At 39.3% G+C, this 13,274-nt stretch overlaps 2 protein-coding genes across 9 annotated transcripts in view; one reads left to right on the top strand and one right to left on the bottom strand.

Annotated features, from left to right (window-relative positions):
* The window catches only part of PHYHIPL (phytanoyl-CoA 2-hydroxylase interacting protein like), a 52,974-nt gene extending 44,956 nt beyond the window's left edge, over window positions 1-8,018 (top strand). Inside the window, exons 3-5 of the mRNA XM_054034906.1 lie at window positions 671-845; window positions 1,715-1,832; window positions 6,689-8,018. Coding sequence (XP_053890881.1) covers window positions 671-845; window positions 1,715-1,832; window positions 6,689-7,223 — 828 coding nt within the window. The 3' untranslated portion in view covers window positions 7,224-8,018. The remainder of the gene's footprint in view (window positions 1-670; window positions 846-1,714; window positions 1,833-6,688) is intronic.
* The window catches only part of FAM13C (family with sequence similarity 13 member C), a 246,127-nt gene continuing 240,312 nt past the window's right edge, over window positions 7,460-13,274 (bottom strand). For 5 of the 8 annotated variants that reach the window (XM_054034905.1, XM_054034904.1, XM_054034900.1 and 2 more), the window contains 3 exons: window positions 12,894-13,093; window positions 11,117-11,218; window positions 7,460-9,617 (listed from right to left, as the gene is read on the bottom strand). In XM_054034905.1, the coding sequence (XP_053890880.1) occupies window positions 9,494-9,617; window positions 11,117-11,218; window positions 12,894-13,093 (426 nt within the window). In that variant the 3' untranslated portion in view covers window positions 7,460-9,493. Of the gene's footprint in view, window positions 9,618-11,116; window positions 11,219-11,663; window positions 11,751-12,893; window positions 13,094-13,274 lie in introns of those variants that run through there. The other 3 variants (XM_054034903.1, XM_054034899.1, XR_008445678.1) reach the window with 2 other exon arrangements.

Here is a 13,274-nt window from a genome sequence, read left to right on the forward strand (position 1 = left end):
AAGCTCTGCCACGGGAAAAATAGAAACCAGAAGACAGTAGTGATAGACACAAAGCTTATAGCCCAAATTCTGCATAAAGGCATGCATTTGCCTTTCCCGTGTGCTATTTTTAAACAGGCTTGTTGTGAGGCATTTAACACATGCAGCACTGGTTTTGAAACATTTAAGCATATTTTGTGCTGAGCTGTGTGAAAGGCTGGTCTTCCCTCATGCTGGTGTAAATCAGGCGATATGCCAGTGAAGTTATATTTAGTTAAAAGCTGTGAGAGGAGGCTTTTTTAAGCTTATGTTTTAACAGCCTTAACGTTTCCTTAGCAGGATAGTGTATCATGATCAAATTATGGTCTTCGCCCCACAGGCTTGCATTTTTAAGTACAAATTGATGTCCTTGATCTATAGTATATATTCTATGCTGCAGGTAATAATATTAGTCTATAGACCCAATATTAAAAGAATGCACTTAGCTAAAGGCTAAATCTCAGTCCCCTTCTTAGTGTGCGTGTCATCCTATTAACTTCACTGCGGTACTTGAGTGAGAAAAGTTAGCAGAATTTGGGCCTAAGGGATTTAAAATAAGGTTATTGAACTTCATCCCCCCCAAAATTAATTTATATCACTTTCTGAATTTAGTTTTGCTCAACTAACTGATCATACTTTTTTGTCCCATTAGGATGTACCCACTAAACTGGTTGCAAAAGCTGTTCCTCTCCCTATGACTGTGCGTGGACACTGGTTCTTGAGCCCAAGAACGGAATATACAGTAGCAGTGCAGACGGCATCAAAGCAGGTTGATGGGGATTACGTTGTTTCTGAGTGGAGTGAAATCATAGAGTTTTGTACAGGAGGTAAGATTACTAGGAAAAGATACAGCACACAGGGAGAGAAAGAAACCAAACATGCTATATGAAAGGGATTAGTTTCTGTCTGTATCAGCTATTGCGACACAGACTAATTGTCAATAGTCAGTACCTGTGACATCTGGAAATGGAAGGGTTTGTTTAGGCGGCTTATTTTCTGTTCAAAATGTATAATTTAACTGTGGCTGCTCCTTTGTTGGTGCCTTGTTGGGAGGTGGGAAAGGAGCCATTACCTCACAGCCCGTAGGCAGTCTGCCTGTGGAAAGCCTCAGTGCATCACCATCCCCATCCCACCCTGTTCTGTGCTCCAGAGAGCATACATTTACTTACACACAGCTTCATTGGGTTGAAATTCACCCCAGTACACAGAGCCTGCCTGTATGAAAGCCCTGTACTCCTCATTAAGAATTTTAGTGAGTCCTTGTATGTGCTAACGGCACTGGAGTGAGTTTAACCCTGTATTAGTTGGGCTGTATCAGAGCCCTAGTACTTCCTCTGTGGTAGTGTGTTGTGCTACTAGGTTATAAGCACATGGGAATTAGGGATCAGTTTCTAATGGAAAATACCATTAGTAGGAGATAATGCTGACAACCCCTTGTGAAACCTACCACGTATCACAGTCATGAGCGGTCATACAGTCTGGTGGATGGGGATTTTGTGCCTGGCTCTTCCACTGACTGTTACTTTGGGGCAGATTTTTGAAGCTCTAATACCTAAGTCCCAAAAATCTGGCCCTTTGCTGCTCTTTGCCTTCCCACCCTTTGTCTGTTTTGTACAAGTCTTCAGAATAAGTTTAGACTGTGATTTAGGAGATGATAATGTTTCTTTCTTACTAGCAGATAGTCTTCTCTTCACAGATTATTCAAAAGTTCATCTAACACAGCTTTTGGAAAAAGCTGAAGTGATTGCAGGACGTATGCTTAAGCTTTCTGTATTTTATCGGAATCAGCACAAAGAATACTTTGATTATATCAGGTAAGAAACAAACACGTGCAAGATTGTCCACATTAAGAGAGTAATTCTAGCTAAGTATTAAAACTCTACACAACATAAAAATATATATTAAGTGAAGACACAATTTTACAACAGTCTGTGCACTACATTTCCAGTTCAAGAAGAAAAGCGACTCATTTATGTAAGTTTGTACAATTCAGCACTGAATCTGAATAGGAAATAAGTTTTTGGAGTAGAAACTGTGTTTTCACAGCACCTGCTGTAATGGAGTTTCATTCCTGAGTAAGTCTCGAGGCACCATCATAATCTAAAGACTAAGTAATAATGACGATGATTGATGTACTAGAAATTCAGAATGATATCCCTAAAGATAGGGGATGTACAATTTTGTGCATACATTTGCCAGCAAGTACTTGATGTATACATGTGTCTCATATATCTGCATGTGCACATTGTACTCAAGCATATGCAACCTGAATAGTGTCATTTAAAGCCAGATCCACAGAGAAACGTAGGTGTTGAAATGTCTACTGGATCGGGCCTCACAAGCACAATAGCTAGGAATGCCTACTCTCAGAGTTCTGCAGGGGCTTAGACACCTGATTCCCTAGACTAAGTTGGCTGTTCACATGTTCAGTGGCAGAAACCCAGGTGCCTAGAGATCATTAATGGTGGAAACTCCGGTACATAGGGATTTTAGGTGCCTCCAGGGTTAGGCGGCAGCTGAGCAGGGAGTTTGAGGATCACAGTGGTGCCTAAGAGTTGGATGTCGATGCCTACAGTGGCCGTCAGGCACCTTAGTCTTTTTGTGGATCTATCCCTTACTGACTTTTGAATGCCTTGTTGTGCATCCTTAGTGGTCTCTTAATGTGGTTTTTTTGATTATTTGCTTATTTTGCATATTAGTGCTGAAGTTATAATATTCTTTTGCACAGGCAGCAAAGCTAGACAGTTATCCAATCAAAATATAGATGCCATAACCCCCAATGCTAGAGGTTAGAGCTCAGGATATTGATTGAGCATTAAAGAGTGTCTTAGGAAAAGACACCATGCAGTGGCAAGAGTAGTATTCTAAGAGAAAACTGGTTTAGGGGTACGTTGCCATCCGCTAAGCAATGCAGTAGAATCCTGTTTTTGTACTGCCTTTCAGAGTGGTAGAATCTCTGAATACTTGCCTTAAAGAAATTTAAACATGCTTATTTCTTATACTTTAGCATACGTTAAAGATTTGGGGCCTGTTTCAACACTGCATTACCTCAGTTTTACTCAAATGTAACTCAGTTTCAGTGAAGTAACACTTGCAGAAAACTGGAGCAGCTAAGTGCTGGATCAGGCCTTTGAGTTCTGTAATAAGAGCACATCATCCTTTTGGAATGCCCAGGTTTACCTGATCCTCATACCTACTGGGTGGGGTCACATGGGTGAATCTTTCATAGTTCACAGTACGTGCACATTTGAGTTCACAGAGCTTTGAAAGCTCTGAAAGTAGCCAGATTACAGCCACCCGCCCCCGCCCTGCTGAGCCCAGCCACCAGCACCTGGATCCCCTGCAGAGTCTCATTGCCCCTGAACCCCACAATGAGCCCCTGTGCATCCAGATCTCTCACTGAGCTGCCCACACCCAGATTGCCCCACACCTAGATCCCTCCACACTTGGGTCCTGCTGGGCTGAGCCTGCCTACCCACACCTGGTGCGCCTGGCGCAGAAGGGCAGGCCCAGCCCTTGCACTGTGCCAGGGTCAGGTGCAGCCTCACTGCTGAGTCCCTGTATTGGGGGAGGTGGAGGCTTCAGAGTGATCTCCCACTCCATGCAGCCACCCTCCCACTGCCATGCTGGAGCCACATTTATTTACTGACAAATTAAATTTCAGAATTTGGGTGCATAATTTTTAATTTTTGGTGCATAATTCCCTCAATAATATAGAATACATGAAGATGTTCAGAAACAGGCAAATTCAGGGTCTTTTACAGTTGGCAAAGAATTTCTGGCTCAGAAGGTATGATGTTGTGCTCTAGACTAAGCTGTTGGTGACCACTAAGCCTGGCACCATTTAAAAAAAACAAATCATCCCATCATGTGTAACCCTTCAACTAGCATTCCCTGCCTCAGTGTTGTTTTGCCTTATGATTCAGAAGTCCTCTGATGGGCTCCAGGGACTTCTAAGTAGTAAACAGTAGTGCACAAAGTGGTGTATTTAGGGCTAGAGTGGGAGGGTTCCAGTGGGTGTCTCAAGAGATTGTACAGCGCACAGCAAGACCTTGGTCTGTTTACTAGGTAAACCTTGATCCTGTGACACCATTACAGTTTTTTTTTTTAATGTGGCATATAATTAACATACACTTTAATCATGACTGCTTCCTTTAAATAGACAGCATGCAAAGTGTCTCAACTCCCTAGAGAATACTAACCTATAATTAGCCTAATTGGCCACTGGATGTCAGTATCTTGTCACAGAAATACAGCTTCAAGAACATTTTTCAGGTTGCAGAGAAGGTGGCCTTTATCTTTTTTTTTTTTTTTTTGGAATATGTTTAATTCATAACAACTTAATCTCCTTTTCAGACCCTGTCTTCCCAGAGCATTACTTCTGCAAAGATAAAGATGGTGGTCTTGAGAGGGTCAGAAGCCTTCTGAAGTTTACCTCATAGCTATATGAAAAATTTTAGTCAGAAGAAGGTGTATGATTAGAAATGGCAAGAATTCTTGGTGCTTAGCACTATAGGTGATAAAGCCATTGTTTCATATACCACTTAAAACCGTCTTTGACAGACAGTATATTTACCAACATCATGGTTAACAATTGTCTTACAAAGTAACTATGTAAGAAACTAGCATAGCTCCCATTCACTTCAGTAGGAGCAAGGACTAAACCTGCTTTCCATGAGCATATAAAAAATGAAGCAACCTTACATTCTATTGTTATAATTTAGCTGAAAATAAGAATTTCTAGTCAGGGGTATACCTTGGACTGTCACAAAAATAAAAATCCACCCCACCCCATCCCCAAAACTATTTCAAAGCAGTGAGCAACCGCTAGGAGTCGTCTGTTAGCCTGATGGGTAGTTTAACCTTTACAAGCAAACAAATTTCACCTGTGCTGGTTACAGATAAATCCGATGCTGGGTTTGCCTGATATTTAAATTGCTTACAAAAGCACAGCTACCATTGAACTCAAAGGGAGTTTTGTACGTTCAGTATTGGGCAATAGCTGCTAGTTATGCCACTGGCAGGTGGGCTCTAGTCTAAGGTAGTGCACATGCAGATGCATTTGCCTGGCTGAAAACAAAACATTTTCTAACAAAGGCTGGTTTATTGAAATCAAAATGACTGGGGTAGAGGAGGGAGAAATCTGCTATACAGGGAAATTTACTATCCTTTATACACTGCATCGAGGCACTACATCAAGTCAGTCAGCCATTCTGTTTGTCCCTATACTGAGAGTGTGTGACTGAAAAGCGCTCATGTGATATTTATAGCACATTGGCATTAGAGCTTCTCTTGCTACCACCAATCCAAGAAACAGCTCATGTAGTTCAGCATGTAATGCCCCACATTATCAGATGATGGCCTGAACTGAGCATGGCGTTCTTAACACAAGCAGTTTTCGTTGGTGATGAAAAGTGTTTTTAAGACTTGTCAATTTGCATGAAGGAATGATGGCGGTTGAGCACACCAGGTAGGTGGCAAGAGTTCTGTGAAATGTAAAGAAGTACATGGCCGTGAGACCTGGAATTGTCTTGTCGTTGAGACTTAATAGTCTTCAACCAAGGCAGAAAACAAAAGGAAATCAGTCATAGCTTTGACAAGAGAAATGATCTAACCCAAGTGGTGATAGTAAAATAAGTTTTATAGATAGGAGGGTGCTGAAGATTCATTGCACTTTGAAAGTATTTAGGCAAACAGAAAGTTGAGATATACCTGGACATGTTTTTATGTGTATACACACATATACAGAGTCGGTGCACTTCACTAACAGTTGAACTGCAATGCAAGGGATTGGATTTGTGTATTTAGGTTTAGGATAATTACAGCTGGAAGGAACCAAATTATATCTCCTCTTGGGTCCAGTCCTGCTTCCACTCAAGTTGATGGCAGCCAAATTGGGCCATGTATTAGCAATGTGGAGAAACAGCTTCTTTAGAAGAAAATGAAATGGGGTCTTACAGGGGCCAAAACTGATTAAGTCTCCTCAAATTTATTAGACTGAGATTATCATCTTCACCACTTCTAACTTCCAGAGCTGCACAGGCAGGACTCCACAGTAGTTGTATGGGTTAAGCACTCCTGTAATTCAAAATCTGTGAAGACCTATTTAAATAAAACAGAGAGAGAGACTTTTTGTGTTTGAGTCTGCTTAAGTTATTCCCAATCATGTAAGTAGGAGCCAAGTAAGCTGTAGGTTTTGGGGGGCATGTAGGCAATTCCCTGACATAGTGTCACTGAAAAAAAAAAGGGGGGGGGGGAAAACTAGCCATCATGTGAATTTGTGTACGGCATCCACTAAAAATGTTAAAAAATATTGCAACATAATTGGGTTCATTTGTAACTTCAATGTAGACTTAAAATCCCACTAGTGTTACAGTTGCTGAGGAAAAATATGGTGGGCGGGTTTTTTGTTACTGGTTTTGCCTCTTTATCCACACAACTCACCTCCAGAAGCAGAGACAAGATGGAAAAGCAATTCCTTCTCACCCTGAGCCCCAGTCACGTCTTCATTTATTTGTCTTTGCTTTCCTTTGATTGTGGGGTGGTGTTAACCTTATTTTTCAAATGACTGGTTTCTCTTTGTGTCCCTTGTGACACGGTGGTAGTCCTATAAGTAATCAAACTTGTAATCTTCACTGCAAAATAAACAATAATAGTCATTCATTTTTAGAAACCAGCATGGAAATGCAATGCAGCCTTCTGTCAAGGATAACAGTGGTAGCCATGGCTCTCCAATCAGTGGGAAGTTGGAAGGCATCTTCTTTAGCTGCAACACTGAGTTTAACACAGGAAAGCCACCACAAGATTCACCTTATGGAAGATACAGGTTTGAGATTGCAGCCGAAAAACTTTTCAATCCAAACACTAACTTGTACTTTGGGGACTTCTACTGCATGTACACAGCTTATCACTATGTCATTCTTGTTATTGCCCCTGTTGGCTCACCAGGAGATGAATTCTGTAAGCAGCGCCTTCCTCAGCTAAATTCAAAGGATAATAAATTTCTGACCTGCACCGAAGAAGATGGCATCATGGTTTATCACCATGCCCAGGATGTTATTTTAGAAGTAATTTACACTGATCCTGTGGATCTTTCCCTTGGCACAGTTGCAGAAATTACTGGTCATCAGGTAATGAGCTCGTCTACTGCAAATGCAAAAAAAGATCCCAGTTGCAAGACCTGCAACATCAGTGTTGGACGTTAATCCCTACCCCACTTTACTTAGGAGCCTTTGAACCTCTGTTGTCCATTTCCATTGTCAGATGTTCTCTTCAGAAGCATGCACATGCCGCTGTCACCAAAAGCAAACACCAGTTTTTCAAATTCATTAATAGCATTTTTAATATAACTTCCCTCTTTCCTTCTAATAGTTTATAGCATTAGAGGAACAGAAATCTTGAATTTTCTTTCTGACAACATTTACACCTAGATGCTGCAATTTTTGTTTGTTCCTGGCCAAACATAACAAAAACCTATATAAACTGCTTTAGCAAAATAAAAATAATGGCTTATAATGGTGTTTAAATATGCATTTATTTTAATCTACTGAACAAACACTGGGATAACTCCAAACAGCATGAAAGGTTGTAATTGCAGCATGATTTAAATCTTGAAGCCTAGAAATGTCAGCACTTCCAACTTGTTGTTTGACAGTGTTATTTATATTAGCTAACTGGAAACAAAAATTGTGTTTAAACATAATAAATATAATAGAAAAATATTTTATTTGTACTGTTGTATAAAATATTATACAATCATATAGAATATATAGAGTACATTTTAATAGCAATTGTATACATATGTCATGAAACCATTTTCTCTTATCAAAGATGTAGTTTGTAAACCTCAAATAGTTGTGTATCTGTTCCTGTTGCTCTTAGATTACTTTAATTAAAACAGATTTAGAAAGGAGATCATTCTGATCCATAAAAGTTATAAATTGTCAAGTCAATACAGTGAAACAGCAAACCTCATAGAAATAAAAAAAAAATCCACATTGTGTAGTGGTCATACTTTTTCCTCTAAACCATTTGAAAATGGGTACTACTTAAAATCATGCTGAAGCATTACATACAATATAAATACAAACGTGATTGGTATAGAATAGACTTCAGAAAATGAACATTTCCTTAAGATAGCAAAACAGGTGGCTTATACGCAGTTAATACAGAATGTCAATTTAAATAAAACACTAAACATGATGCAACGCATTTCCTTTTTAACCTCTTCCTTCACGTTTGGGTTAGACATTTTCCCTGCCTTTGATTTGTAATGAAAAATACAAAATGCTGACAATCCTTCTGTGAAATATTGCACTTTACACAGAAATGATTATCACAAGAGTGAGGAAAATCCCTTTACATTACAAAGTGGGGTGTGCTGAAGGATGCATAATTCCAACAGAAAAATATTTTTGTAGTCTTACTTTTAGGAAACAAGAAGGCCAGAGTTCCTCATCTCACAACCATGACATTCAATTATATACTGCATACATTTATCTATCCAAAATATCTTGTCAGAATGCAATAAACTATTCTCATTATTTTAATATAGATATCTAACACAGGAAATACTTTAACATTTTACAAAGTGCATGCTTCCAAACAAGCTTTGGTAGTCCGAAAAGCAAAATTTTATAGCATCAGGCAAAATAAAGTGCTATGTTTAATACAGAACTAAAAATCAGCATGTATGATCCATTTATTTTACTGAATTTTGTTTAGGGTACTATAAAAGTACTGCCAACCATATTTAACAGGCCAGCACCTAGTACCTTTACATTGTCTTATACTACCCTTTGGCAAACCTGAAACAAACATTCCTTCCCTAACCAGTGAGTCCTTGTTGCTTTGCCAAATAGACGTTTTCTCATTTGCAAAAAACATGATTGCATTTGGCAGTTATTTTACCACTTTCTTTTTCTCCAGCAGCCTCAATTTACTCAGCTCCAAGAATTCAGGGCCAAATTTTGTCCATGTGTATGCACCTCTCTTTGAAGCCAATGGGAATTGCACCTATGTATCTAAGGGTAGAATTTGGTCTATAGGTTTTTAGTTAACATATGATGTTCTAAGTTGTTTTGCCTACAGTGGATTACACTGCTTTTGAGTGAGACAGAGTGGTGGATTTCTGACTATTTTTAGAATTTGGAGGGCATTCCCTAATGGATTATAAATTTTAAGGTAAAGCGGGTTAGACTAAGGGCCTAAACTACTTTACAGTGTCCCTTTAACTTCTAAGATTATCATAGTGCACTTCAAGGCTTTTCCAAAAGGAAAAAATACAGTTCACTCACTCCCGTTTACATACTCTTACACACATTACCATCCTCTCCTACTCTCAGTTAATAAGATTATTAAAGTGCATCAGATTCTCAGTGTGTCTAATAACTGTGCAGAAAGACCCAGACCTGTAAAATTCTTTTTGTTTGTTTGGGTTTTTGCTAGCAAACACTAGCTCTGTATTTCATTGACTTCAAATTGTTTTAGAGACATCGTGCTTACTGATGAGAACCTCTAAGAGCCTGAGTTTGGCTTTGGTGTGCTTATATTCAGAGTACTCTTCAGCCATGGGGATGCGATCTTCCTTTTGCGGACTCCTGAAAACAGTCAAACAGAGCTCTGTCATTTTATGACACAGAAGAAAAATGGTTTTAAAAATTATTTCTGCTGTGATTGTTTTTTATATTTGTTTCTAATTGTAGATGCCCGTAGACATATGAAAAGAGCACATTATCGTGAAGTAGGATTATAGGAATGGCAATTAAAATACTGAATTTTGAGGTTTAGATTATACAAGGCAATCACATTTCTTGTCAGCTGTGTAAGTAATAATTACTTCACTCCAAGATATGCAGCTATATTGTTGTACAGTATTATGGAAAATATAACTACCATGGTACCACACTATGGTTTTCTTTTTGAACCATATATAGACCGGCTCCAATACCCAGGGAAATCCATGGAAAAGCTCCCATTGATCCAGAGGGCATTGGACTGAGACCATAGAGTCTGAGACCATACAAGTTCTTTCTGCTGCTATTCATCACAATAGGAAATCATCCTGACCTACCTGAGATCACTCAAGGAGTTAAAGTTGTTTTCATTCAGGACATGTCATGAATTCAGTAGCATTTAAGCAAATTGAGCAATTTTAATATTATACCCTCACACATTGCTCCTCAGAGCAATATTGTGATGTGAAAGTGTGAGGGGGCGACATTTTTGAAAAATTAGAATAAAAGCTCACCTTGTTTTAGGTATAATCTGGAATTTACCAATAAACCCCCAACACCGTCCTCCCAAAAAAACCAAAACAGAAAAAAACTTCATCAATAAGATCTGTATTAAAACCAACAACAAAATGGCTCCTCTCTGCTCACAGGGACTAATCCAAAACCCACTGAACTCAGTGGAAAGACTATTGATGTCAATGGGCTTTCAACCAGGCCCATACTACCTACACTTCTGGCCACACCTAGCCCATTTAAGAAGACAGAGTTGACTGCCACCAACATATCAGTCATAGTAAAAAGTCTCCAGGAAAGTTCAGCTTTACATTTATAAAAAAAAACAACACTACTTATTTGTCTGCATATAAATTCTGTAAATCAGGAGATCCTAGTAGTGCATGTGTGGCACACACAGCTGCTGCTGGACTACTCCAGCCCCTGACTAGGGGTTACATTGCTCCTTCTGTCAATAAGCCTAGGGAAGGAAATTTCTGGACTGATCCTCTGGCAGAGTTCCCTGTGGATCTGCGAGGGGTGGCTTTTCCCCCTCACAGGATATGTTTTGTTATGGGGTCTACCCTAAACCTGGAAGAACTTCAAGGATCTGCACAGATCCTGGAGGAATTGTCTGAGCAAAAAAATCATCTCCATAGAGGCCTGATGCCTCCACGGTGCTCCCAACAGTCCCCTTCCAATCCTGGGCTGTAGCTACCCTTGGGACTCTCAAAGCACAAAAGATAACAGAATCCCACCCACCCCCCCCGCCAGCCCAATTACTACAGGTAAGTCCCTGCTGCTTAAGAATATGTTCTTTAATGGAAACATAAAAATCTGCTTAAAATACATGGAAAAAGGTTTTGTTTTACCTTCCTGTTTGTTTAAAGAACTGTTCCTCAAATTCTCTCAGAGCTTTGCGAAGCCGTTTCTTATCAGCTCTTGTTTCTCTGAGATGTTCAAGTAGCACAGGCCTACAAAGGAGGTAGAGGAAGTTGAAGCCTACGTGGACTTGGAAATAGTTAAAACATTAGGGCTGGATGTGGCCCTTCAATATGCGCACAGTGACAGGGGTGTCTATTCATCTCAGTGCAGAATGAGACCTGTTAAATTCAAGGAATCCTAAAATTTTCTTCCAAGTCTGAGTATAATGGACTTATGATAGCACAAGTGTAAATCTGCACCATTTCCTTGCTTTTGGTGTCATTCACACTCCTCTAACAAAGGGAATGCAGAGAATCTATGGAAGGAAGCAATAAAACACTCCGGCCCTAATCCTATGGGCACCCTTAGTTCTATGTGGAGTTCATGGTGCTTGGCATCTCACAGGACGCACATGGCACCTTACAGTTTCAGGCCCATAAGTAACAAAGGGGATAAACGATTAGCAGCATAGGACCTGATCCTGCAAACACTTACCATCAAATGCAGTGCTGTTTATTGTGAGTCAGTGGAACTGCACATTGTAGTAAGAACTAGGCTGGGCAGCGTTTGCAGGATAAGGTCCTTAGGCAGAAGATAAAACACTTTCAGAATATGTCCTAAAAGATACTGTTTCATAATAATGTGATGCGCTGAGAAATCTCAGCAGCACTTCTGCATGCTGCATCATTTACACAGTGTGAGTTCCACAGAACAACATATATTCTTGTTATCTTCACTCACTTGGTAGGACCGAACAGACTTTATTCATGCCTCTGACTCTCAGGTGTCAATTAAAGCACATGGGAATACAAGGAATATTTTAAGATATGAGATCATATTCATCCATAGCATGTGTTTTAATCAATGAACACCAGGGCTGAATGACATCAGCACACATGCATCCCCACAATTGAACAACGTGACCATAATCTGCCCTTTTCATAGGAACACAAAACGTAACAAGATTCCAAATCACCGTTTGTATCACTTTTTGGAGTTTGTTGACACCCTTGTTGACAGCAATAATTTTCTTTGACAAAGATATAGATAGAATTATGTTAACATAGTGAAAATACATGAACAATTATACCAGGCCAGACTGAATTTACAATAATTCTTACAGTCTACTATTGTACATTTTAGAAATGTGATAATATAATTCAGATTCTTCAGTTGAAAAGGTGTCCTCTTTCACACCAGTGGCACTACAGTTGTGAAATATGAAATGTAACCAATAGAACTGCAATTTATAAATGAAAAAAAACTAGCCTGGTTGGTCAAGCCACCACTAATATTGAAGTCTCCTTATCCAACGTGTGTTATTCCACAAGAGTCTTAAGAAACTAAGTAGATAAATGTCTACATTTTCTGACAAGAAATAGGTAAGTCAACAAATCATTTATACTATGTCATCATGTAGTCTACCTATTTGCATATCATTATTTCTCTTATATAGGTATAGTCCTCTGCCTCTCTCTTTCTGGATTTAGGCAGATCGCCCTAGAGCTGTCTGAATTACACAAAGTACAGCAAACTACAGGTAAGTTGATCAAATAAATATCCTGTCTCTACTTTCTCTCATAAAAAGGAAATAACTCAATCCTTAGGTCTAGAGCTTCCTGACACTTGGGAGATGCTGACAGTAAGTATAGATCATGCTGTGACTAGAACATGTAAGTGGTTTGTTTTGTTTTTTGATGTATTAAGAAAAACTGCAACACTCACATTGTGGCCTCATGTAAATTGGACAGAGATAGGGCTGATTGTTTGATTGCCTTTTTTTCATCCAGAGGTGAAACAATTGCAGGCTCATTCTCCTCATCTGAGCAATACAGATGGTCATCTACAGGAAGGTTAGATGCCAGATTGGATGATGATTCATGGCTGCTTTGAGAATGGTCTTCATCTGAATCTTCTTCCTCCTGCTTGTAATCATTATCAAATTAGCTGTCTACATGTTATTATTTATTGAAAATACAAGAGGTTACAGGTATTAAAACCAATAGCTAGACACACTTTGAGATTTTTCACTACAACCGCTAATGGGACAAATTGCTTTGTAAGACATTACTTGCCATGACTAAATGTGGCAGAATCTGGCCCTTA

This window comes from Malaclemys terrapin, chromosome 7 (genome assembly GCF_027887155.1).
Source record: "Malaclemys terrapin pileata isolate rMalTer1 chromosome 7, rMalTer1.hap1, whole genome shotgun sequence".
Lineage (NCBI taxonomy): Eukaryota > Metazoa > Chordata > Testudines > Emydidae > Malaclemys > Malaclemys terrapin.